General features: G+C 35.3%; 1 protein-coding gene across 1 annotated transcript in view; it reads right to left on the bottom strand.

Moving 5' to 3' along the window:
• LOC116591889 overlaps window positions 1–26,620 on the bottom strand; it is a 527,246-nt gene that overhangs the window by 97,301 nt on the left and 403,325 nt on the right. Inside the window, exon 8 of the mRNA XM_032345255.1 lies at window positions 7,937–7,982. Coding sequence (XP_032201146.1) covers window positions 7,937–7,982 — 46 coding nt within the window. The remainder of the gene's footprint in view (window positions 1–7,936; window positions 7,983–26,620) is intronic.

The following is a 26,620-nucleotide window of genomic DNA, read 5'->3' as shown; positions in this document are numbered from 1 at the left end:
GTATTGCATTAGCAGAGGGAAGGGTGAGTTTGTCTGGAAGGAAAGCAGAGAGACTTCAAAAACAAAGTAAATCTTAAATAGGTCAGATTGGAAAACAAACCAGGGTCCATTGGATCCATGTTTACTTTGTAAAAATTATGTGACAGGATTTGCATATTTGATATATATTTTTGCCATGAGTTTGACTTCCTTTTGACCTATCATCTCTTTTCATCATTTGCTTTTAAAGATTCATAAAAGACAAATGTTTATAAAAAATTTGGAGTAAAGGAAAGATAGTAATAAATTAGCAATAGAAGGTAAATTGGGATCAGATAAAAGTGTCCAAAAAATGATGTTTCATAGCCATAATCCTTTAACATATCATAATATATTTTAACACCTTCTGAGCTTCCTTGGTTCACTCTTGCTCCCCCTTTTCTGGTCTTTCTGGCCTCTGAAATGCAGAGATAGATTGGAAAATACTTATCTGGTAGGTCTCCATATTGGTACTATGACTATGTCTCTCCTTAAAATATTATATTAAATTTCTAATAGACAAGGGAGAACAGGGTTGGAGTGTTCTTTAATTTCTCTATTTCTTATAGAGGTCTATGGCTCATTTATTCATTGGTCAATTATTTACACTTTATTTAAGCAAAGGTAACAAATTGCCTACCTAAGGCACATCTTGACTCCTTGTATGATTTCCTTTTTATTTTTTCCAATTAAAAAATTTTGATCTAACACTCAAAAACCATAAGATTTTACATAAAAATTCCAGGGTTCAACTCTTTATACCTTTAGAAGTTATGGCCTCTAGAATGAACAATTGACTAGAAAATTTGACTAGAATGAGTAGAAATAGCCCTTGTATGTTGAGCTTATGATCATCTCTTCCCCCGTTCATACCAATCCTTATTGTCTGATACTGGTTTGTTATATTCACTTTTGTTGTATGTGTGAGTCCTGAAAGTTCTTGCATATTCAACCCTGGCCAAACAGATAACAATGACTGGGAGACCTTTGACAGCAAAGAGAACAAAATTATGCATTTGAAATACTAAGTTTCAAGCTCCAGATTTAAAAAGGTCAGCAATGAGCTCAAAAGAAATTTTTTATAGAAAAGACTGACCATGATCCTTTCCTCCTTCCTGACTTGCCCAGTAAAAAAAAAGAATGTGAAATCAAAGTTGGGGCTATTCAGATGAGGAGAAAAACTATTGTGCACTTGGCATTACAGTCAGTTTCAAAAGAGACTTTTATACGCACTAATTCTTAATTTTTCTGTAATGGAAATTGTTCTTGGTAAGTCTGTTCAGATATTTGCGATTTATATTACCATTGAGTTCAAACTAATATGGAATCAGAGATTCCTTCAAAAATCATTCCAATTATAAATAACTCTACTTTTCCTGGTTGAGACCAAGTTAAAGATTCATTTAAATGGCATGAGTAGCAACTTGCATTATACAAAGTACTGAAAACAATACTCCCTTTCTTCTAACAGACTTCACATAAAGAATTCTTCTACATATTATTTGGATTTTGCAAATAACCATCCATATTAGTCATCCAGAGTCAACTTTATTACTATCTTAATGATAATAAAGTTTTACATATGTATAATGTTTTAAACCTAACAAGCTGTTTTTAAGCTCATATGAGGTAATGTATAAGTTCACAATGCAAATTTTTTTCATATATTCATAAATATATTTCTTAAATATTTGGCTTATAGGTATGCTTTTGAGCATGAATACCACAGGAAAAAAACCATTAAAATTTGATTTAAAATAATTTTCGTTATATCTCAAAAGCCATGTGTTTATATTATTTCATCTCATCCACCAGAAGCACTAATGATTATTAATTACAGAAACAATAAAAAGGCAGATAGTCACACCTTATAAAATTTGGTAACATTAAACATTTCTGCCTGATTCCTCCCCTTTCTCACACTTCAATATAATTTAACTGAAAGACCATTTATGCAGCAACTACTGGGTTCAAAGACAAATAATACACAGTCATTACCTTCTATGAGTTAACAGCTTACTAGGGGAAAAAGATACATGCAAGATGAATTTTTATATATGACATAATGTGATGGTTTCTCTTTCTTGCCAGTTTTATGGAGATGTAAAATAAGGGGTAAGAATGAGGATGAAGGGAGGAGTCTCTTTGAATGCATACGAAGGAGGTGTCATTTGGGGTGAACCTTGAAAACACAAATAGAATTTTAGTTTTATACACCTATGACACTGTTGCGTGAACTATGCTATTATTAGCTTTCCTTTCCCCTGAACTTTTATGTCCACTTACCTAATAATATTTTTTATGCTTCTTTACTGTAATACTTTTTCTTCACTCATTAATTTCCTAATTCAGTGTACAAATGGGAATTGTTCTTTTGTATGCCTGCCAAAAGTGTTATTTAGAACGGCTTTCCCACATTCTATTTTAAAGCTCTACTTAAAAAAGAAAATTAAATAAGATATCTAGGAACGAACCATGGACCTAACTACAGCTGTGAAAGACCCTTCCTCTGAAAACTATAAAACACTGATGAAAGAAATTAAAGATGACACAAAGAAATGAAAATACATTCCATGTTTATGGATTGGAAGAACAAATATTAAGTTATGTATACCATCCACAGCAATTTACATATGTAATGCAATCCCTATCAAAATATCAACAGCATTTTTCACAGAGCTAGAACAAATGATCCTAAAATTTTTATGGAAACACAAAAGACTCCCAGTAATCAAAGCAACCTTGAAAATGAAAAGCAAAGCTGGAGGCATTACAATACTGGACTTCAAGTCACATTACAAAGCTATTACAATCAAAATAGTACAGTACTGGCACAAAAAATAGAAACATAGATCATTAGAAAGGAAAGAAAACCCGGAAAAGAACCCATGACTACATGGTCAATTATCTTTGAAAAAACAAGAAGAATATCCAATGGGGAAAAAGACAGTCTCTCTAACAAATGGTGTTGGGAAAACTGCATAGCAACATGCAAAAGAATGAAACTGGACCACTTTCTTATACTATGCACAAAAATAAATTCAACATGGCTTTAAGACCATGAAATCATAAAAGAGAGAGACCTGAAATCATAAAAATCCTAGAAGAAAGCACAGGCAGTAACTGTTCTGGTATCAGCCATAGCAACATTTTTCTAGTTATGTCTCCAGAGGAAGGGAAACAAAAGCAAAAATAAACTACTGGGATTATTGTAAAGTAAAAAGCTTCTGCACAGTGAAGGAAAAAAAGATCAATAAAACTGAAAGACAGCATATGGAATGGGAGAAGATATTTGCAAATGACATACCTGATAAAGCATTAGCACCCAAAATATATAAAGACTTCTAAAACTCAACACCTCAAGAATGAATAATCCATTTTAAAAATGGGCAGAAGACAGGAGAGCCTGGGTGGCTCAGTCAATTAAGCATCAGTCTTTGGCTCAGGTCATGATCCCAGGGTCCTGGGATCGAATTCTGCATCAGGCCCCATGCTCAGGAGGTAGCCTGCTTCTTCCTCTGCCTCTGCCTGCCACTCCCCCTGCTTGTGTACTCTCTCTCTCTCCCTCTCCCTCTTGCTCTCTCTGACAAATACACAAATGAAAATTTAAAAATAAATAAATAAAAATTAAAAATGGACAGAAGACATGAATAGATATTTTCCCAAAGAAGATATTTTCCCAATGGCTAATGGGTGCATAAAAAGATGCTCATCATCACTTACCATCAGGGAAATGCAAATCTAAACTACAAGAAGATCACCTCACACCTGTCAGAATGGCTAAAACCAACAACACAAGAAACAACAGGTGTTGGCAAGAATGTGAAGAGAAAGGAATCCTCTTACACTGTTGGTGGCAAGGCAAACTGGTATAGCCACTGTGGAAAACAGTATGGAGACTCCTCAAAGAGTTAGAACTACCCTACGATCCAGGAATTGTACTAGTGGGTATTTACCCAAAGAATACAAAAACAGTAATTCAAAGGGATACATGCACCCCTACATTTATAGCAGCATTATTTATAATAGCTAAAATATAGAAACAGCCCAAGTGTCCATTGATAGATGAATGGATAAAGAAGACGTAGTACATACAATGGAATATTATTCAGCCATAAAAAGAATGAAATCTTGCCATTTAGAAAGATGGATCAAGCTCTAGAGTATAAAGCTAAGTGAAATAAGTCAGTCAGAAAAAGACAAATGCCATATGATTTCCCACATATATGGAATCTAAGAAACAAAACAAATGAGCAAAGGGAAAAAGAGAGAGACTGAGAGAGAGACAGACCAAGAAACAGAATATTAACTATAAAGAACAAACTGATGGTTACCAGAAGGGAGGAAGGGTAGGGGATTAAGGAAAGCACTTTGCAGAGTACCAGGAGATTAAAATAAAAACTTTAAAAAAAATGTTAGAGGGTCTATTAAATAAATCGTGATACATCAGAAAAAGTGTTAACACGGGGCCATTAAGAAGGATGAAATGGATGACTTAAAAGCATGTCTACCACGAAAATGTTAAAAACGGAATCATGTATTCCATTGTGTATATATACCACATCTTCTTGATCCATTCATCTGTTGATGGACATCTAGGTTCTTTCCATAGAAGATGTGGTATATATACACAATGGAATACTATGCAGCCATCAAAAGAAATGAAATCTTGCCATTTGTGACAACATGGATGGAACTAGAGAGTATCATGCTTAGCGAAATAAGTCAAACAGAGAAAGACAACTATCATATGATTTCCCTGATATGAGGAAGTGGTGATGCAACATGGGGGCTTAAGTGGGTAGAAGAAGAATCAATGAAACAAGATGGAATTGGGAGGGAGACAAACCATAAGTGACTCTTAATCTCACAAAACAAACTGAGGGTTGCTGGGGGGAGGGGGTTTGGGAGAAGAGGGGTGAGGTTATGGACATTGGGGAGGGTATGTGCTTTGGTGAGTGCTGTGAAGTGTGTAAACCTGGTGATTCACAGACTGTACCCCTGGGGATAAAAATATGTTTATAAAAAAAAAAAATTAAAAAAAAAAACGGAATCAAGTATATAGTATGAAAGTGAGATAGGGAAGCTGAAGGGGATCCATTGTAGAACGTCTCCATCTCTGCTGTTTTTCTGCAAGGCGCCATTTACTCACATTCCATATTTCGCCTTTGAATAAGCCAAAAAACCTCTGTTCCCACTTCAAGGGGAAGGCAAGAAGGGTAATCATTCTCTGAGTTTTGTCTTAGGCCCCAAAGACCCAACAACACTTAGGAAGAGCCAGATCCCAAACACGTTCCAGGATATTAGCTTCAAACAAACCTTGGCTGATGCTGGCATCAATACCTCTACCTTCAGTAATTTATGGAATAACACCTATTGTTCCACCTGACACTTCCTCTGATTAGACCAACCCTGAATTCTTGGAGGAACACACACCCTACACCCTTTTCCAATATAAACTCCTAGTCCCAAGCAATGATAAAGCTTATCCTACTTTTCTTTCCAAATCTTCTAGACAGTCCATCTGCTATTCTTTTCCTCTACATTTTCAATAACCTCTGTTTCTACTTCCTATGGCTCATATTTGATTTCTATCCTGTGTTCAGCCAAGGAGACTCTTAACTGGTCCTGTGGGATGATTCTTTGGGTCCTCAGACCCAGCCTGACTTCAAAAGCATTATGCACTCATAGTAATATTGATGTTTATATATAGAGAGAAGAATGTTACCCACATTAAAAAAAAGAATTTGGAGGGGCGCCTGGGTGGCTCAGTGGGTTAAAGCCTCTGCCTTCAGCTCAGGTCATGATCGCAGGGTCGTGGGATGGAGCCCCGCATCGGCCTCTCTGCTCGGCAGGGAGCCTGCTTCCTCCTCTCTCTCTGCCTACTTGTGATCTCTATCTGTCAAATAAATAAATAAGATCTTAAAAAAAAAAAAAGAATTTGGTGGATGCAATGTCCCACCAAAACATTTAGCACTAACCTACTTTGAGTGAAATAGTACTTTATATTTAGTGTCACTCTTAATTGTTTGATTTTAAATAACTCAAACAAAAATATTTACATTGAAAGAAGTACAAAGTATACACTATCCTTTTTCCCATTTTGTAAATAGAAAAAAAGCTGACACTTTTTAACTCAGTAGTTTAATTCGATAACTCTTCAATAATTTCATGAATGAACAATTTAATTCAGGATAAACTACAGAAAATGTTAAAATGATAAATTCCGTAAAGATGTAAATTCAAATTATTGAACAATCAATTCCATTGAAGAATGATAATTCTAAAAATTATTCTTATGTTAAGGCAGAATTCTAATTTTATTAGAATTAAAGCAGAAATAGTTTTTCAACAATAATCAGCAAGGCTCACTATTTTCTGTCAATATATCAAAACACTGGCAATAATTGCCTAAAGATGAAAGCAATAAATGTAACAAATTCATGAATCTGCTTTATAACTTTTCAATGCTTTAGTAACTGGAAATCATTTTTTTTCTTTGAATGTACAGTAGACAACATATGAAAATTAAATAGAATCATAAAACCTTGACCACTTACAGAAAATGATACAATGCTCCATCACAAAAGCAACTACAGATTAGAACATAATTTAACCACTGGAAAGATAAAGAATTTCTTTAGCTATGACAATGGCAGTATATCGCAGTTGGTTTCACCCAGAACTACACAAGACATTCTTTTCCATCAATGAGGCCTGCCACTCTTCACTCAACCACACTTAACCAAAAATAACATGCTCTTTCCACGTGGAAAATGAGCAGACACACATTTTACATTCCTTATTCTACTGCATTCTCATTTCAGTTCAATAAGTGGACAGGAAAGATATTATTACATGTATTTACAGGTAAAGAAACTTAGTATCCTAGAGGTGCCATGCTTCGCCAGCCACAAATCACATGAGCAGTGAGCAAACAATTGTGTACAAACACACACAGCAAGCATAAGAGATCATTAACCAAGGTATAAATAAATGCAACCTGCCTTGCCATTTTTAGGAGAACTTTCTGACTCCTGGCCCACTGCTGGTTTTTATGTTATCGTTGTTTTGGTTTTTGTCTTATGTCTTTAATCTGTACTGTTCTGTCTCTTTTAGACATTGAGCAATTTGTCCTGAATTTAGAAAAGAGGTACTAGAATGAGGGAGTGGGAGGTTGACCTACATCTGAACAATTTGCATATGATTCACCACAATTAAACAATTTGGTTTGAAATAGCTACAATTAAGCTATTATCAGAGAAGTATTTACTAGAAGAGAAATTCTAAATTTATCTTCACATAGGTCCTAGCCAAGAAAGGGGCCACGTTTTCTGGCACTCTTTTTAAGTAAAGCAAGTAATGAAGTAAATTCTTCCAAATTAATATTTATATTACTAAATCACTGATGGCTAATTATGCTTATGCTTACTTTGGTTGTTTCTTTAAAAATCACAGGTTTAAAATACTCCTAAAAATGTGAAATTAGGGTAGATAAGACAATTTCAGTTGCTAACAATATTTTACATGTATTAATACACATAAATATACATATTAAAAACTGCCTTCTTGATATATGGAAATTGCATATGGTATGTCTAACCACCCTAAAATTATGGAGACGGTATTATAAAAATGTAAAAGAAAGAGTTAATTCCATCTACTGTAAACTTAAAATATGATAATATACAACAAACTGTAGTAGTATATAATAGTACGGAAGAAAAATTCAAACTGATGATTAAATACTATGTGTTGGATGATAACAATTTTGGTGAATAAGCAGATGTAATAAACTTTTCAGTTATTTAGAATAAGCAACCTCAATTCTAGCTATGTCTGAATTGATGAATACATTATTGCAACAAAGCTAAAACAAACACAACGTATTTTATAACCAGAAAGATTCTTTTCCTACCTTTATAGGTGCCTGAATAGGTCTCTTATTAATCTTCAAGGATGCCCTAAAAAAGAAATGGGAAATTGATGAGAAAGAAAGTTTTGACATTATTACCAACACTGAGTGTCGGTAGTCTCTTTGCTGGGGGGCAGTCTATTTACTGTGGCAAGGCATTGGTGGTTCTTTCCACAATATACATGAGTAGCAGTGCTGAAGGTGACACAGGACAGACAAACATCAGAATAAAAACATTATGTGTGGACTGAGCATTTTTGCTGTCTGTAGAGTAGGGTTGTAGTGGGACTTGTTCACAATTATTAACCTCTTTAGTAATTTTACTACTGACAATTGGTAAAGGTGACAAGGAAAAACTAAAATTACACCATGTTGCTAAAGACAACAACTATATAACAAAAAAAAAAAATTACAAAGACTTCCAGATTTAATAATATCTTTTTTATGTCATTAAAAGTATAGGTACTGGGACACTTGGTTGGCTCAATCAGTTGAGCATCCAACTCTTGATTTTGGTGCAGGTCATAACCTCAGGATCATGGGTTGGAGCACCCCTCACACCCCCTTGCCCCCGTTCAAAGGGCTCTGTACCTGGCAAGGGGTCTCTGCTTGCGATTCTTTCTTTTCTCCCTCTCCCCATCCTTGTGCTCCCCGTTTCTCCCCCCCATAGGAAAAAATATATATATATATAATTCCATTTTTGTGGATATGATCACAACACTTCAGCCTGGAGTAAAATCAAGTCCTACATTTTAGAGATTTCAGAGAGATATTACCTGGCATAGGAAATTGCTGTAAGGAAATTCTGGTGCCCTTCATTAAAACAGAATTGGTCTTAGAACTAGAGGGCAATTTAAAAATCAAAATACAGCTGACAGAATGGGAGAAGATATTTGCAAATGACATATCTGATAAAGGGCAAGATTCCAAAATCTATGAAGAACTTATCAAACTCAACACCCAAAGAACAAATAATCCAATCAAGAAATGGGCAGAAGACATGAACAGACATTTCACCAAAGAAAATATCCAAATGACCATCAAACACATAAAAATGCTCGACATCACTTGGCATCAGTCAAATCAAATCAAAACCATGATGCGATACCACCTCACACCAGTCAGAATGGCTAAAATTAACAACTCAGGAAACAACAGATGTTGGTGAAGATCTGGAGAAAAGGGAGCCCTCCCACACTCTTGGTGGAAATGCAAGCTGCTGTAGCCATTCTAGAAAACAGTATGGAGGTTCCTCAACAAGTTGAAAATAGAGCTACACTATGACCTAGCAGTTGCACTACTGGGTATTTACCCCAACGATACAAATGTAGTGATCTGAAGGGGCACGTGCACCCAATGTTTAAAGCAGCAGTGTCCACAACAGCCAAACTATAGAAAGAACCCACATGTCCATTGACAGATGAATGGATAAAGAAAATGTGGCGCGCACACACACACACACACACACACACACACACACACATTTTTTGTATATTGTCTTCTGAAAGACTTTTTTGTAAAGTACTGATCTGTACTAAAACAAGTAGTAATGAAATCATTCTCTTTTGCTTCCTGGCTAGACTTCTTTTTTTTAAATATACAATCACATGTGGTTCTTAATTAATAAAATGCAATTTTGGTAACAACAACAAGGGCTTTTAAGTGTTTTCAAAAGACAATGGCCCAGATTGTTTTGGTGTTCACAGAAACCTCTTTATTTTCAGAAGGTGCAATAACAGAATCAACATTACACGGGCATAGAATCTACTCGTGTTCCTAGGACCTAGAATTTTAAGAGACTGGGGACTGAGCAAGCAGGAATGAATTAGTGGTGGGGATGTTTTCTTGCACTGTAATTGCAGAAACAGCTTGCGTGTGCCACAATGGAAGCTCATAGTATCTCAGTAGGATACCTCTCCCCTTGCTGGACATACTCAGTGATTAATTCATATTCCTTTTGCAAAATGTCAAAAAGCAAGTGTCATAACTTTGGAAGGTACACCAGCTATAAGAAAAAATTTTTGATAAGACATGTTTCCAAAATGAGAGATTGAAATTACTTAAGAGTTTGCAGTAGATCAGCTAAAGTAGCTAGTTACTCTAAGAAGACAAAGCATTGTTTAGTAATAAGATGTATTTACTGGATTTTATTATGCCAAGTTTTCGATATGGCTTTAATCATGAAGAAGGAATGCAGAGACAATTTTTTTAATGTGCCAAAGTTTGAGCAACTAAATCCAACCATATTTAAGACAAATAAAATCGCAGAATGAATTACCAAGAAATAAGTTCTTTGAAATTTCAGTCATCAGTCAATTATAGAGTGGTTCTACATTTTTCTACAAGAAGCCATATGACTATAGTTCGGCACTCTTATTTTATAGATCTATAAACACACACACACACACACGTACACACCATAGTGGGTGGGCACAATTATGTTGTATATAAGCAAATATGGTTAAATACTGAAATATACACTTCTACACATTATGTATTTTATGTTCTCAGATAAACTTGACTAGGGATTAGAGTTTTGGCTTTTTAATATCTCTAAAATCAGGTAAGTATGATAAATAAACATGTCTACAAGTTTCAAAGTGACATACATGGTACAAATGACTGCCAATTTAAGGCAAATTACCATAATGTAGAAGGCAAGATTTTGTAGACATTTGGAGAAGGACAAAGTAGTAAATGTCAAGCTACTATTTTTAATATAAAATTAATTAGAAACTCTTCTTGCTCTCTATTCTTCTCTTCCACTGAAGAGACTATTTCTTATTAAGATGCTAACAAAAACACTAAAAACATCTCCTGTTTTAGAAAAATGTAGTTTAATCAACCAAGAGAATTTAAAATATTGTATAAATGTAGTTAAATTTTCATTGCTAAAGGCTTTCATTCTTCCATCACAGCAAGGGTATATTCTGCAAAGAGACCAAGTTACTCAATGCATTTGAAGAAGTATAGCAAAATTAGACCTTGACATTTCTACAGAAGTTTATAGGAGATACCAACTTTATAGTCTACACTATACACCTCTAACATAAAATAAGAATGATTTTTATAATGAACATTAGCACATTATATTTAACATTTATTAAAATAAAATTTAAAAATATAGTTAAAAGCTTTGAGAGAGAGAGATAAAGGGTATGCATGTGCCAGTGGGTGGGTGGGAGCAGAGGGAGAGAGAGAATCTCAAGCAGACTCCCTGCTGGGCATGGAGCCTAGAACCCTGAGATCACGACCTGAGCTGCAATCAAGTGTTGGGTGCTTAACCAACTGAGCCACCCAGGTTCCCTAGTTAAAAGCTTTTTGATGGTCTAGATAAGTCTTCTTATTTTGTAGACCTATACATGAATTAAGGTATGTACTATAATATAGTATTTATGAGTGAAGTATGTTTTATTATCATAGCATATGTTTTATTATGATTTCATTAAGCTTAGTACAGCCATTCAAGGAAGAGTGAGCATTAAAAATGTCACATTTTAGATCTGAGGTTCCTTTACTGTTATTCTACAGGACTCACAGTAACTATATTTAATGTATATTCTACTAGTATATTTTTACTTGAAAACCTATATTCTTCTATTTAGTCAATGAAGAAAAATAAATCCAAATTAGAATATAAAACTGAATTCTTTAATATTAAATTTTTTTACATTAATTATTATCCAAGCTTAGGTATTTGTTCATGGGAAATCAATGTATTTTTTGCCTTTTACACACTCTATCTTCTCTTCTATACCCACAATCTGAATGATCTAGTTCTACACTTTGAATCTAAGTTCAGGGTAGGGTGAGAGTTACGTCAGTCTCTCAGTTTTGGTCAGTTTAATAATTACACCAGGAAGTTGTGGTTTTGTTAGCAGTACATAGATTATTCTCACAAAGGGGTATCTAAGACCCAAAGCTATTATAGTATTATAACCCTCTTCACTTCTGAACAATCATAAGATGATTTAAATCATTATAAGCCACTCCTGACCTTTAAAAGCCAAACTTCCTTGCATGGTGCTACATAGCATGATTTGAGAATAGTTCCAATGATAACTTCATGTCCAAGGAATTTGATAAGGCCTTTTTCCCCACAAGGGCTCAATTGGAGAAAACGATATGACTGGTTTTCTGCCAGAAGACCCGCTATAGAGATTGATCTCTAGTGATTTTTTCTTTTTTTTCCTTTTTTTTTTTTTTTTGCCAAGTGACAGTTGGAACATGCCCATTAGATTGTTCTAGAAGTGTTCTTAAGCAACTTGCAGAGGCCCAGATGAGGTCTTGTCAGTTGATTTGAGAAAAGCAGCGATGGCATCCCAATGACAGATTGTCAGATTGTCATGTTAGATACCTTTCTAGAATAAAAATCTCCATGCAAGTAAAATGTGCTATACTTTAAAATCTCACAGATCTAGGAAGTGAAATTTTTAGCTAAGTTTATAATATACATGACAAAGTAAGTTTCATGTCATTTATTAAAAACACATATGCCGATACCCTCTTTAAATGTATTTTGTCTTAGAATAAATGAAATTTGCAGTATTTTATTCCTAAAAATATCTCAACATTTGTTGTGGAAAATCCAAACAACTGATACTTTTCATTAAGGGAAGGTTACTTCTAAAACTCTTGTTCTTACAGTCTGTTTACCACAAAAAGTAATTAATTTATAAATAAATACATACCATGAAAAATGGTGGTAGGTGCTATGAAGACAAATAAAGCAGGAAGGCGGGAAATGAGGAGTCGGTGTTAAGATTTTAGATGAGGTGGGAAGATTAAGAAACACAGGAAGGAAAAGAACACAAAAGATCACACCAGTTCTTGGAGGCTATCATCAGTCACCTTGGTTCTGCCATTATGGATGTTTGAGACTGAGATTCTTTTTTTTTTTTTTTTTAAAGATTTTATTTATTTATTTGACAGAGAGATCACAAGTAGGCAGAGAGGCAGGCAGAGAGAGAAAGGAGGAAGCAGGCTCCCCGCTGAGCAGAAAGCCTGACATGGGACTCGATCCCAGAACCCTGAGATCATGACCTGAGCCGAAGGCAGCAGCTTAACCCACTGAGCCACCCAGGCGCCCCTGAGACTGAGATTCTAATTCATGTCACATGTGATCTTTCTGAAAAATGGGAATAACAACCTACACTTCGCAAATTTTTGTAACGCACAATTGACTGCAAAAATATAGGTAAATATCTCTAAAGAAAACACAGTGGTTTAAGAGAATGCACCAGAATGGAACTTGATTAATTTCCTATAAGACACCATCCTAGGCCACTTCCATATAGGAATGAAAAAAATTAGTATTTCCCTTTTATAGATAAGAAACAGATACTTAACTTCCTAACGTCAGAAAGCCCGTAGGGACATAGACAGGGTTTTGATCTGGGTCTCTGTCACTCTGAAGCCCAGTTCCTGCAGCGCCACCTAAATGACCCTGTGAAGGCCAAAATACAAGGTTCCTTCTGCCCTCATGTCACTTCTCTCCATTTTTAGTATCTTGTGTAATAACTGCAATACTTGCTGTTTCTTCCATATCTTAAAAGTCTTCAAAGCATGTTCCTTAATTAGTTATTGTCACTCTTGGGGCGCCTGGGTGGCTCAGTGGGTTAAAGCCTCTGCCTTCAGTTCAGATCATGATCTCAGGGTCCTGGAATCGAGCCCCACATGGGGCTCTCTGCTCAGTGGGGAGCCTGCTTCCTCCCCACTCTCTCTGCCTGGCTTTCTGCCTACTTGTGATATCTGTCAAATAAATAAATAGATAATCTTTAAAATATTACTTATTGTCGTTCTTATAAAAGTTCTTAAGTAGGTATTGTTCAATAAAGTGAAGGAAAAGATGGTTATATGATCATTATGTAACTTCGTCTAATTGTTAGTGAGGAAGGTGGCACTAAACCTTAAGTTAGCATACTATGAATCATTTGTTTTTCTACTGTGTGGTACTACTTTAAATTTGAACGAGAGAAGTAAGACAAAAGCTCTCCAAATCAGAAATGCAATTCTCTTTTTCCTCTGGGGATGATAAAAATAAAAGCATTAGAGATCAAATCCCCCCATTTCTGGTATTAGCATCCTTATAATTTATCTTTCATCAACTTGTTCTACTCATCATTTAGGTCCCTGGCCCCAAACATATTAATTCAATCAATTGTGCTTTGGGGATATATGAGTTGATACTCAATCAAACTTGACAAATTCCACCAATGTTTTGTATTTGCATAAAAATATGTATGATTCAGTTTATTGTTTATATTATCCATGATTTATTTTAAAAGCCAATGTCAGTATTAGCTATACATTTTTTCTCTCTCAGAATTCATCTATAGGTATTACAGTCTAGACACAATAATTTGTTTTCATAGTATGATGACAGAGCTTCAGATGCTCCAAAGATTAAGATTAAGAGCCTACCATGAGCCAGGAGGATAATTGCTCTTGTTTTATGATGAATAGAAGGCGGTTTATTGTATATGGTATCAACTTGAGTTACTTAAATTAAATCTAAGTTCCTCTGAAATTTACTTCTAGGTCAATAAATCACATTAGACACTGAGGGAAGTTGGTAGCTCCATTTTCTAAAACTAAAGAGAATGGGTCAATAACTACATTTGACTAAACCCATATTCTCTATCTGACAAACAATGAACCTCATTAGTGTAAGAGGTAGATCAATTAAGTTTTGTGGAAGATGATAAAACACCAGGGGAATAATATCAAATCAATGAAAAAGTTCCAAGTCAGAAAAAAATATTCAAAAGACGATTCTAAACCAGTCTGTCTTTTGAATTGCTTGGCATTCCTTTATATACTCATATACTCTCATCAAGAGTTTATCTTTACCACTCTCCCAGGTCCTCAACAGTAGCAAATCACTTAGAATATGTTTCCTGGACAGAAGATACACAGTACCTCCAAAATCTTCTGTTTACTTACCACTGATATTTGAATTTTAAATCCCCTTTTTGGCAAATGTATAAACTTCCAATTCTCAAATGACACTCCAAAGAGGTATTTTTATTTTGCTTTGCTTTGTTTCATTAATAACATGTCCTCATCCTCCCCTTGTTCTTCTGCCTTTTGTCTAGGACTTCTTGACTTTGAAATATTAGAAGCCTCAAAGTTGGAGAAAAATCATAAATATTGCATGGATACAATAGGAAACTGGACAATAGCATATAAGAAGCTACTCACTTACACAAAAACCCATTTATCTCCCCAGTCAATGAACTGGTGAGTTACCAAAATTTTCAAAGCCATTAGAATCAAGGTGATTGCCCAATCTTCACCAAAGCTATATGCAGGTTGCTAAAGGTGCAGCACAAACAATGATAGACAGATCTCAAAATCTACAGTCAGCGAGCTTTCATTTGTAGATGACTGCAAAAATTTCTCCTACCTCTAGATTTCAAGTTCTCCATGCATAAAGATCTGTCACTCCCATGTCTCCCAGTACCTAGCATAGAGTCTGGCAAACGGCAGATGCTAGCTTAAAATTTCTTAAATATAAATTCTTAAATTCTTCAAAATGCAGACTCAATCCTATACTCCTACTCATGCTTAAAACCCTTCAATGCCTTCCATTGCTGTTAGAATAAAGACTAAAATCCTTCACAGAGTCTACAAGCACCTTCTGGTTTAGCACCTTCCCACTTCACCAGGTTTGTCTCACATGAAACTCCTACCTTACTGTTGGTGCTAACCTAGATTTTTCTAAGACTTTGTAGACACCAGCCTTTTTCCCACTGACTAAAGACGTATGCTTTATATAATTATTTTTAAAATGCTTCAAAATGCAAATGTACAGAAGGATCAAAACTTATAAAACAGGCTGCAGGGGTGCCTGGGTGGCTCAGTTGTTAAGCGTCTGCCTTCGGCTCAGGTCACGATCCCGAGGTCCTGGGATCGAGCCCTGCATCTGGCTAGAAGACTGCTTCTCCCTCTCCCATTCCCCCTGTTTGTGACCCCTCTCTTGCAGTCTCTCTATCAAGTAAATAAATAAAATTTTTAAAAGAAAATAAAGCAGGCTGTAAATATCCAGCCCAGATTAAACAGACATTACCATTTTGCTATGCTTGCTTCTGTTATCCTTTTTCCCTATTTCTTAAAAAAATAAAATAGAACATAGTCCACTACCTCATTTCACTCAAGTGTCTTCCCAGAACAGGACATCTCCTGCCACCAAACCGGAAATGACATCCCTTCCTAACATTTACATTTTGTTTTGCCTTATTTTTCAGAGCAGTGATGACCACCTAAGACGTAATATACTTTTTGCTAAAATGTTTATTATATGACTCCCTTTCTAGAATGTGACCCTCACGCTAAAGAAATACCTTACTGTTGCCCAGTTCAACCCAACACATCCCCTTTCCCTTCTCCCCCACATACCCGGAACTGTCTTAGGTTGGCACGTGTGTTTGCTACTGGTGGTTTTACCCTTCCTAAGAGTATGTGTCTCCATAATAAAGATACTGTGCAGGTCCCTTCTCTTTCTTTTTGGCTGGTTAACATCTGTCCATCTTCTAAATTTTAACGGTTGTGCTCCCTCTTCAGACAAGCCCTCCTCTACTAGCTTACTTATTCCTTTCTACGCCTTCTTTTCAGCAATTGTGACAATTAACGTTTTCCTTTTGCTTGGGTACATATTGAAAAATCGAACTCTCTTTGCCACTAGACTATAAGCTCAGTGGAGGTGGGGTCAATTCTGTGTTTATCAGTCCTAGCATGTTGTAAGTATGCAGGAGGCACTAGGGAATAAATGAATTGAGCTGCAACATGATTCAGAGGATGTGGTTCCTTACCTACTACGGCCAGAAGTCAGTCATTTCCTTGGCCAGACTTTCCTTCTGCATTTTCCTACAAATGAAATTGTTGGCCTAACATGAAACAAGGATAACAGGGTACCATTTCTCTTTGTGATGCAGACATTTTTTCCCCCACAATATTTTATTATGCTTCTGGAGAGCCTGCCATTTGTCTCTGTGAATTGGTCAGTGCACGTACTGTTTCATATTTTAAGATAAACAACTTTATTGCAACACATTCCAATTCTAGAAGTCACCAAATTATATTTAGGCACCAAAGAGAGAGCTACTTTGTGGTATTTACTGATGTTTCAGTGAATCAAGTAGAAATATTTCAAATTGTTGTTTCATGATTCTCAAAAACATTCCATGTAAAATATGAGATCCAGTTCACCTAAGTTCTTGCTCAAAAACTCATGTAGTATTGGATCAAATTACAGCATTTGTATTTTGAAACTGAGCCCTTTTTCCTCTGGTATTTTTTTCCCCCTCACATTCTTTGCAAGCAATGTATATAAACACACACACACATACCCACACACACATACACACACGCACGCACACTCCTTAAGAATTAAGACTCAAGACAATTTAGAAATATCTGTATTAGCATATAATCGTTTCTGTTAGTTTTACAGAAACCAAAGTAAAAGTTCAAGAAAACTTAAAAAAAATTCTTTTTTGATTGAGTACTCTAAATATGTATTTATATAAATAAAAAAGTATTATATATATTTACATAAAAATAATTATATATGTTATATATATATAAAAAGAATATATATATGTGTGTGTGTATATGGCTTTTAATAGCAAATTTCTCTAGGGCCCCATAGAACTCTTATATCTACTTTCACAGCTGCAAAGTTATTTCTTCAGTTTATGACTAAGAAGAACAGAAAAGTAGTATGAATTATATTATAAAAATATCTTGAAACATTTTTATTAGATATTCTGCAACCATATAAAAGCAAAGCATGTCTCTGGGGAAGTCATACTTATGGTGCACAAGCAATCAATTCAATATGTATTCTTTTCAACATGGGCAATGACAAGTAAATATAAATATATATATTTATTTTTATATATATTTATTTTATATGTAAACATATATTTATTTTATTTATCTATTTATTTTATATATAAATATACATTTATTTTATTTATATATGTTTATATTATTTATCTATATGACTCTGAGGTATGATGGATATTAATAATTCCTGACATCTTCCCCTCACCCTCAAATTTCATATTTAGGAACAATTAACAAAAAAACAAGTTTGCTTTCTCTGAAGTCATCAATGCAGTCATTATTTAAAAACTACATTTTTTTTCAGAAAATGTATTTAGTGTTTCTATTATTTACACAGATGTCTAAAACTCAAATTCCTACAGCAAGTTGGCAACATAGATTAACTACATGAACTAGGATGAACTGTATTTGGCTTCAGAGTTTGTGTTAGGAATTTGTGACCTTTTGCTTTAAAGAAAAATGAAAACCTCTCCTACATACACCCATTTTCCCCCCATATGCAGCAATACTCTTAAATTAATTAATTCATCTTACATAGTGCTTGCTTATATGCAAGTTATTTAAGTTGTCCCCCAAATTCCATTGAATAGTAAACATGTGTTCCTGTTTCAAGCTGCCTATGGTCTATTGTGTTAGATAAACCTGTAACTGGAAAAATGGTAAGTGAGTGTAGTCACAGCAGTGATAGAAATTGAGAGGGATATGCACGGGATATTGTAGGAACATGGATTAAGGACATCATTTTTCACTGGAGTCAGAAAGAGGGTAAGATCAAACCGATTTTATAAGGAAGAATTCCTTAAGTGTAAGGTAAGAATTCCTGCAAGTGGAATTGGCAAAAATTTAGAAGTATGAAGAGAAAGCCTCCAGGTAAAGAGATCAGCATATACAAAATCCCAGAGAGAAGAAACAGCATGCTGTAAGAATGAAACTTCTATCACTGAAGTATTACATAGGATATGAGGCACGGAGTGGCTAGAGATGAAACTGGAGAATGTGACAAAGGCCACATCATGGATGACCTTCTGCTGTACTAAGGAGCTTATCATAATCACTATGACAAATGAATTTACTCTTATTGCCAAATCTTACATGATGTGACTGGGTAGCTTAGTTTCTGTTTTGAGAAGGATTGAGAGGAAATATTAGGACTTATTAGAATAGAATATCTTAGTTGATTACTAAATTTTCCATGGGTTTAAGAATGGGAAGTCATGACACTGATGCTGTGCAGTTGGTGATACACGGTTGATGTTGTCTTTCAATGTATGTATGGGGTAATATATTAAGATTTTTATTTAATTGTAGGTTTCTCAGGAAAAACTTAGAATGGAGAGACAAATTAAGGGGGTTCTGTGGTTTTTCTACACAGAACTCTGTGTAGATGAGAGTTCAAAAGAGAGATGATGAGAGTTTGAAACCAGGACAGTAGGAATACACAAGGAGGAAGAAAGTTTCAAGAACTATCTAGGAAGCCATATTGGAAGGAGTCAAATGTGGGTGATGATGTTGAAGCAGGAAAACTCCAATTTCAGCTTGGAAAACTGGTTCATTCTGATGCCACCACCTAGGATAGAAGGTAAAAGGGTAAAAATAATTTTGAAGAGAAAAGTGCTGAAATGTGACTTTGAGATTTGAGATACAGGTAGAGCCACCCAGAGGGTACTGAATATGTGGCTCAGGTAAGAGTTGTTCTATTGGAGATAAAAATTGAGGGAACTATCAGCATACTAGTAAGAGTTGAAATTATGGGAATCAATTTGCTCACCTAGAAACAGTGTTCAGATTTTGGGGAGAAGAATCCAAGAATGATACGGGGCATGTGGGTGGCTCAGTTGGTTAAGTGTCTGCCTTTGGCTCAGGTCATGATCCCAGGGTCTGGAATCGAGCCCCATGACCGGCTCTCTGCCCAGTGAGGAGCAGGCTACTACCTCTCCCTTTGCCTGTCTCTCCCCTGCTTGTGGCTCTCTATCTTTCAAATAAATAAAGTCTTTAAAAAATCCAAGAATGATAAATAATAGTGTTTGTTTTAGAAAGGAGCCTTTGAAGGAGACAGAGAGGAGAAATGGTGAGATTAGAAAAAAAAAAAGAGTGAGAGTCACAGTAGTCAGCAGAATCTCAAACAGGGTGGTTGACCAAGTCAAATGTGTCAGAGAAATCTAATAAAGTAAAGACTACATACGAACCTTGCATTTGGCAATTAAGAGCTATTAGGTGATCACAGGATAACAGAGTAGTTTCAATAGTTTTATAAGGGCACAAATTATATTTAAAAATTACCTGATAAAGTTTTTATGTTTGTTGAATAAATAAAAGCAAGGTTATGATTTATTCTTTGTACATATAAAGTACAAATAAAATACTAACTTGAAAAGAGACCATTCTATACTGTTCTAAATATACAGAAAGATGAATCACATTCTAATTAAAATATGTGTAAGTTTCAAGGTGCTTAGAGTTTAATGGGTTAGACCTAGCTATAAAGTTGTTCTATCAAGGCTAACTATAACTATTTGCATTTATTTATTACTTACTTATTTATACCTATTGTTATTCACTTCATTATCATTGTCTTTTGTACATATTTATCTAAATTACTATTATTTCTTAAAGAAGCATACAGGATATATTATTTTAAAACACTTAAAAAGCATCTTTTAAAATAAATTAATAGTTGGAGATATTTTACACTATAAGAAATCTTACTTATTATAAATGTTATAAATTTATTATAAATATCATATATTATATATAACATGTTATATATATTATATACTATTATAAATATTATTTATAATAAATAAATAAAATTTATATATTTATTTGAGAGAGAGAGAAAGACAGAAGGGGCAGAGGGAATGGGAGAGAAGCAGACTACCTGCTGAGTGGGGAGCCTGAGGCCAGGCTTCATCTCAGGACCATGAGATCATGACTTGAGTCAGAATCAAGAGTACATACTTAACTAACTGAGGCAAACAGGCATCCCTGAAATGCTATTTAAACATAGGCAAAAAAACCCTGAGGGCTTTGATTTCGTATAAGGTGTAAATCATAGGTTAAAAAATGGGGGAGAAAGGCAGGGCAAGTTAGGTTAGTCTACATTCGAAGCTCATAGGGCTGCAGGTGACTGTTCTAAATAATGGAGTCCCTTTCCATGGTGTCCCACAGTGAACTCTCCAAATATTAGGGACCGTCATAGTATGACCGTGAGAAGAAAATCCTAGACCAGCGATTTCTAATCGCAGTCTGGGCTTACCCAAGAGTCTTCAAAACATGCATGTCAAGGGCCCACTCTAGACCACTGAAGCAAGAACATCCAGGAATGGGTCCAAAGCATGCGCATTCTGAAAAGGCCCCCGAGATGATGCTGACTGATGTTCATATGTAGAAAAAAAAATCACTGTCCTACATGGGAGGGAGGCCAGATAAAGGCCTTTATTTACAATTTAGTCTGCTTCAACCAAATGTCATGATGAACATAGAATTATTCATAAAGTTCCTTCATCAACCAGAAGGATAAAACTTTTCACCTGTACCAGAAAAGCTACAAGGTGGGCAAAAGACTGATAGGGGTTTTCCATTTCTCTATTAGGAAATAGAAAGAGATCCTACGAGTGTCTCTGTTAGACTTCAGCTGCTTTTTCTAAAATTTCAGTATGTGACCCTCCAGGTTTTCCAATTAAACCAGGGGTAAAGGGGAGATCCAACTCGTTTTGGACCCTTATCTGAGTGTACAAATACAGCCACCTACTACTGTGTTCTTAAGAGCAATGACTGGCAAAATATCTGTGTGTGTGTGTGTGCGTGTGTGTGTGCGCGCGCAGTGGAGCATATTCCCCTTCCTGATGAAGGAAAGCTGCAGTTTTGACAGTCACAGACAGAGGAAACTGCTTACAATATAATTATTAAAGGGAGGGAGGGAAGGAAGCAGGGGAAGAGAAAGAGGGACAATTTCTAATCCATTGGTGTTTTCACTGATCTATAACTGGTTTTAAGATTTTCACAAATGTAGTCACTCATGGTATTATTTTTACCATGTTTAATTCACAAACTGTGTAATTCTTCGCCCGCTGGTGAGGGAGAATGGAAAATATAATGCGGGCATCATTGAGAAAGGATAAAAGGAGAACTCAGAGAACTGGTAAAGGGGAGACATCGCCTAATCTAGGAAGACAGACCACAACGCCTGAGAAAGTAATGCTCCATGTTTTGCTTGGATGGAAATGGCAGAGACAGACAGTTGCATTGCTTTTTTGAAATAGCATCCTTTTTCTGCTCCAGCTTCCCACCCACATCCTCGAGAACTAGTGCTCTAAGGAATCCAACTCCTCCCAGAATGATCTGTTCTTACACACAAATTTTATCTAAGTCATTTAATGATTCTTCCCTAGTGCTTCTGATCTAGACCACAACTCTGAGAACTTGGAAAACAAAAATCAGCAAAGACAAAAATGATAGTCTGAGTAAAATTTAGATTTCTTGGACCAGAAAAAGAAAAGGGTTGGATTTACTTAAACATGTATAACGTGTTCCCCAATGGGAACAGAATAAAAAGAAACTATGAAATTTTTGAAGGAAAAATTTAGGTCTTACAGATACAGTGATTGAGACTTGCAAATTGCCTTTAAATATCTACAAGCCCATTCTCATTGGTTTTTCTGAATGGAACCATTCTCTTGCTCATTTTGATTCCAGACTACTAGCCTCCTTTCAGTTCTTTCAATAACTCACTTCCTCTGAGCCCAGACCTTTGAATATGTTATTCTCTTACTCACAAACAAGTCACTCACAAACAATTCATTTACCCTGCATATATTTTTCTGAGCACCTATTATGTGACAGGCACACTTCTAGGCATTGAGGATATGTCAGTGAAACAAGAGAGGTACCCCTACCATCACGGACTTATTTACCACAACTAGTGGAAGAATTCTTTCAGGATTTCTCAACCTCGGCTCTGTGGACATTTTTATCTAGATAATTCTTGTCATGAGCTCCTATCCTGTGCAATGTAGGTTTTGTTTTTTTTTTTAAGATTTTATTTATTTATTTGACAGAGAAAGATCACAAGTAGGCAGAGAGAGAGATAGAGGGAAGCAGGCTCCCAGCTGAGCGGAGAGCCCGATGCGGGACTCGATCCCAGGACCCCGAGATCATGACCTGAGCCGAAGGCAACGGCTTAACCCACTGAGCCACCCAGGTGCCCCACAATGTAGGTTTTTGAACAGTATCTCTAACCTCTACCCATAAGACGCCCGCAACACTCCTCCAGTTGTGGCAACTCAGAATGTCTCCAGACGGAGCAAAATCATCCCCTGTTGAGAAGCACTGGGTAACTTACTAGCAACTGTTACATGGTGATTTTTATACTTATTGTAGTAATTATTAGAAGACTGTCTCCTCCCACAAGATATACCTGCTCCCAAAGAACACATAATATATGTTTCTCTTCTCCTCTTAATATTCCCCTAGTATACAGTAGACACTAAATAAATACATTTTAAGGGATGGAAAGGTTAAATCAATTAGTAAACAGCTTCCTTCTCTCAAACCTGTTAGATGTTTTTATGTACGCCATTAGCTCTTCCTGCTTACCTTTCCATATAATTATTATCCTGGATTGTAACTGTCCAGTGTTTGGTCTGTCTCATCCCTCTCTCATCCACCAGACTGAACAATCCCTTAAGGGCAAAGAAAGTGTCAGGTCCATCTTCATGGTCTCACCTCCTAGCACAGTACTTGACAGATAAACACCTAATGAATGGATTGATAAGCAACAACACTAATAATCATGAAGCATTCAGCAGGGGGTAGGCATCAAGCAAGCTGATTTGTGCTACACATATTCCATTTCATTTTTATAAGAAATTTGGGAGGAAATTATGTAATCTCCACTTTCACAGAGCTGAGGCTCGAAACTTAGATATTAAGAAACATGCCCCAGGCATCACAAGGTACAGTTAGAGTCTGAACTTTTTGAAGTCTGATGCATAAACCCAAAGCTTTACTCTGACTGCATTGGTGGAAGTTTCTTGGCCATGTCTATGAGAACCAGTAAGTGAGTGAGTCAGGAAACGGCAGATGGAAAGCAACTTGTTCTTATTATTTTCTTTCTTCAGATCAGATTGGAATAGCATTTCAAATTACTATCTGGACCCAAGAAGTCTCAGAAGAAACAAGTCAACGTGTGAATGAAATGGTTTCCTGTTATCTGAGTTTTTTGGGTGTGCAAAATTTTACCTGAAAACTAAATATACAGTTAATTACCACTGACCATAGAACCCCAATTTGATCACAATTAAATTTTTGTATGTCAAATTTCTGTTTCTTTAGCTAATAATATTTCTGTCATGGGTCACTCTGTTATAGAATAAACAGTAAGTTTTAAATATAAAAGTAGTTTTTAAATTTTAAAACATTTGTTCTTCAAGCACTTTGACAGACTTAAATTTTAAGAAATGACATGGTTTTGAAATCTAGTGCTTAATAAACCATTAAAAAGCTCACACATTACATTTTAATAATTAATTTGTTATTTTCTTATTATCTTTTCCACAATTCCATTTTTTCTAGTGACTTATTTTAAAATTATTTTTAATAAGCCTTCACATCTCTTCCAGCCACAGATTAAAATGATACATGTATATAATGGACATGATTTTTATCAATTTTATAAGAAAACTAAAGACTAAAGTAAGAAAATAATTTCTGTCTACAGAAAATTTATTGAAAGGTAGAACTGAAAAAAATACTCTTGGTTTTCTGAATAGTACAGCAAAATATCATGACACAAAGCAGGTAATACAATAACAATGACAATGTCTCAAGTATGGGCTTCACTAATTTTAGAGTATACTTATTTTAGAGCATACTCAAGGATACTTACAGTATCCTTACAGTTCTGAAAGGCAGGTTTGGTAACAATTATTATTTTACATGTTATTGCTGAAAAATCTGAGATTTATATGATGTGAAACACATTTCCAAGTTCATTGGGAGGGTAAATGGACCAACTTGAAGCAATTCACATCTCTGAGTGTTGGTTCCCACCTAATGTTTAATTACACTTGCTGCTTATTCAAATGGATGATTACATAGACAGTACCTAAGAAAAATGGGAAGAATCAAGGGCCAATCGTTTTATATCCTAATCAAGTTCCAGTCTGAAGATGCTGTACTTTCTTGGTATTTATTCATTTTCCCTGTTCTTAAAACATAAGCATTCAATTCTCTGACTGGTTTTGAAATTATCAAATAACGTTTGTTTTTAATTTTTACACAGTGCAACTTTACCAATTTTATTTCACAAAAACCGATGACCCAAATTAAAAGTAACTCAAGCTTCCCACCAGAAGTGCCTCTGCAAACCTAAAGTTCTCCTAACTTAAGATCAGATCTATAAGTACCTGTTATCTTCTGAAGGGAGATTTTTTTTCTGTTGTGATTGTTAAATTTATTGCAATCTATCCATTGCTCCAGTTTCATCTTCTTTTTATTAAGTGATTATCTGCACAAATTGTTTCAATTACTTTCAGCGCCTGGAGCAGTGGTTTTCAACTTGCAGCCGCTCAGAACGCACCCGAGGGCAAATTCATCTTCAGAGTTCTCTCCCATTAAAGCAAGTGATGCTCACATTGCCTGCCTGGTTACAAAGCCAGGACTTATGTAAATTCCTGTTCTCTGAACTTTCAAAGGACTTTGCACACCTTATCACTCATTCAGCATTTACGTAGGTAAGACCTTACATTTATTAACTTTTTGAAAATTTAATATTATTTCTCCATACACATATAAACCACCAAGGTTAGAAACCTCGTTTTACTTCCTTTTGTCTTAACAACACTCAGCATTAATGAATATGGCTGGTGCTCAGTAAATATTTGTTAAGATTAGCTAATTTGACCATAAACCGATCTAACCAAAATGAGCTTAAACTCTCCCCACTGAAGATCAGAATCAGAATTAAAATGATCAAAGCATCACATTGTTTGCGATAAGTGAGGTTGAGTTTCATTCAAATGATTAAAACAAACCTAATAAATTCAGCTCAATTCCAAATAGACTAGAATACAAATAAGCGTTTACTAAAACATACGATTTTAGGCCATACGAGAAAGTGTAAGATGCAAAATAAAAGAGCCTGGGATTCATAACATTCAGTTGCCCCTGACTGTACTTGGCAGCAACAATGGCAGGATGGAATTCCATCCAGGGCAATTCTATTCAAGGAAGAGCTCCCCACTCATATCCCTTGAGCAGCCTTTGCAAAAATTATGAGAAAACGATGTTTGATTTTCTTCTCGCCCTAAATTCAAACAAAATACTTCTTTCTCTTTGTTCTTTTCTCATGTTTGGGAAAAAATAATAGGGGGGGAAATGTTGACAGGAAAAAAAAAAAGATTTGAAGTCAGGAAAAAATAAGTACTGTATCATTCTTTTAAGTTCTCATGGTCCCTCAACTTGTTTACAAGCATGAATGTGTGTGTACATAGACACCATATATTCCTTTCATATATATATACATTTGTATCACTGCTACATGTGTAATGAACATTGCCAAAATCTGGCTTTCGATTCTATCTGAGTTATATGTAGGTTAGAAAGGTGGAAAATATGTGAATCTACTCAAAAGTATTTGAAAACCACAAAAAATGCCTTTTTATTGATGAGTTAATATCTAATATTTCATCTTTACATCTTCTTCAATAGTTGAAATACAGCAACAGCTACAGTAAGAATGCATAATTCCTAAAACTTATATTTACTACACGCTTAATACATGTTGATTAAATTATTATAAAAATTAGTTTGATTCAAACACTAATGGGAGGCAAA

The sequence above is a fragment of the Mustela erminea genome, chromosome 1 (assembly GCF_009829155.1).
Source record: "Mustela erminea isolate mMusErm1 chromosome 1, mMusErm1.Pri, whole genome shotgun sequence".
Lineage (NCBI taxonomy): Eukaryota > Metazoa > Chordata > Mammalia > Carnivora > Mustelidae > Mustela > Mustela erminea.
The sequence above is the reverse complement of the archived record's forward strand: the minus strand, read 5'-3'. Positions and strand labels throughout refer to the sequence as shown.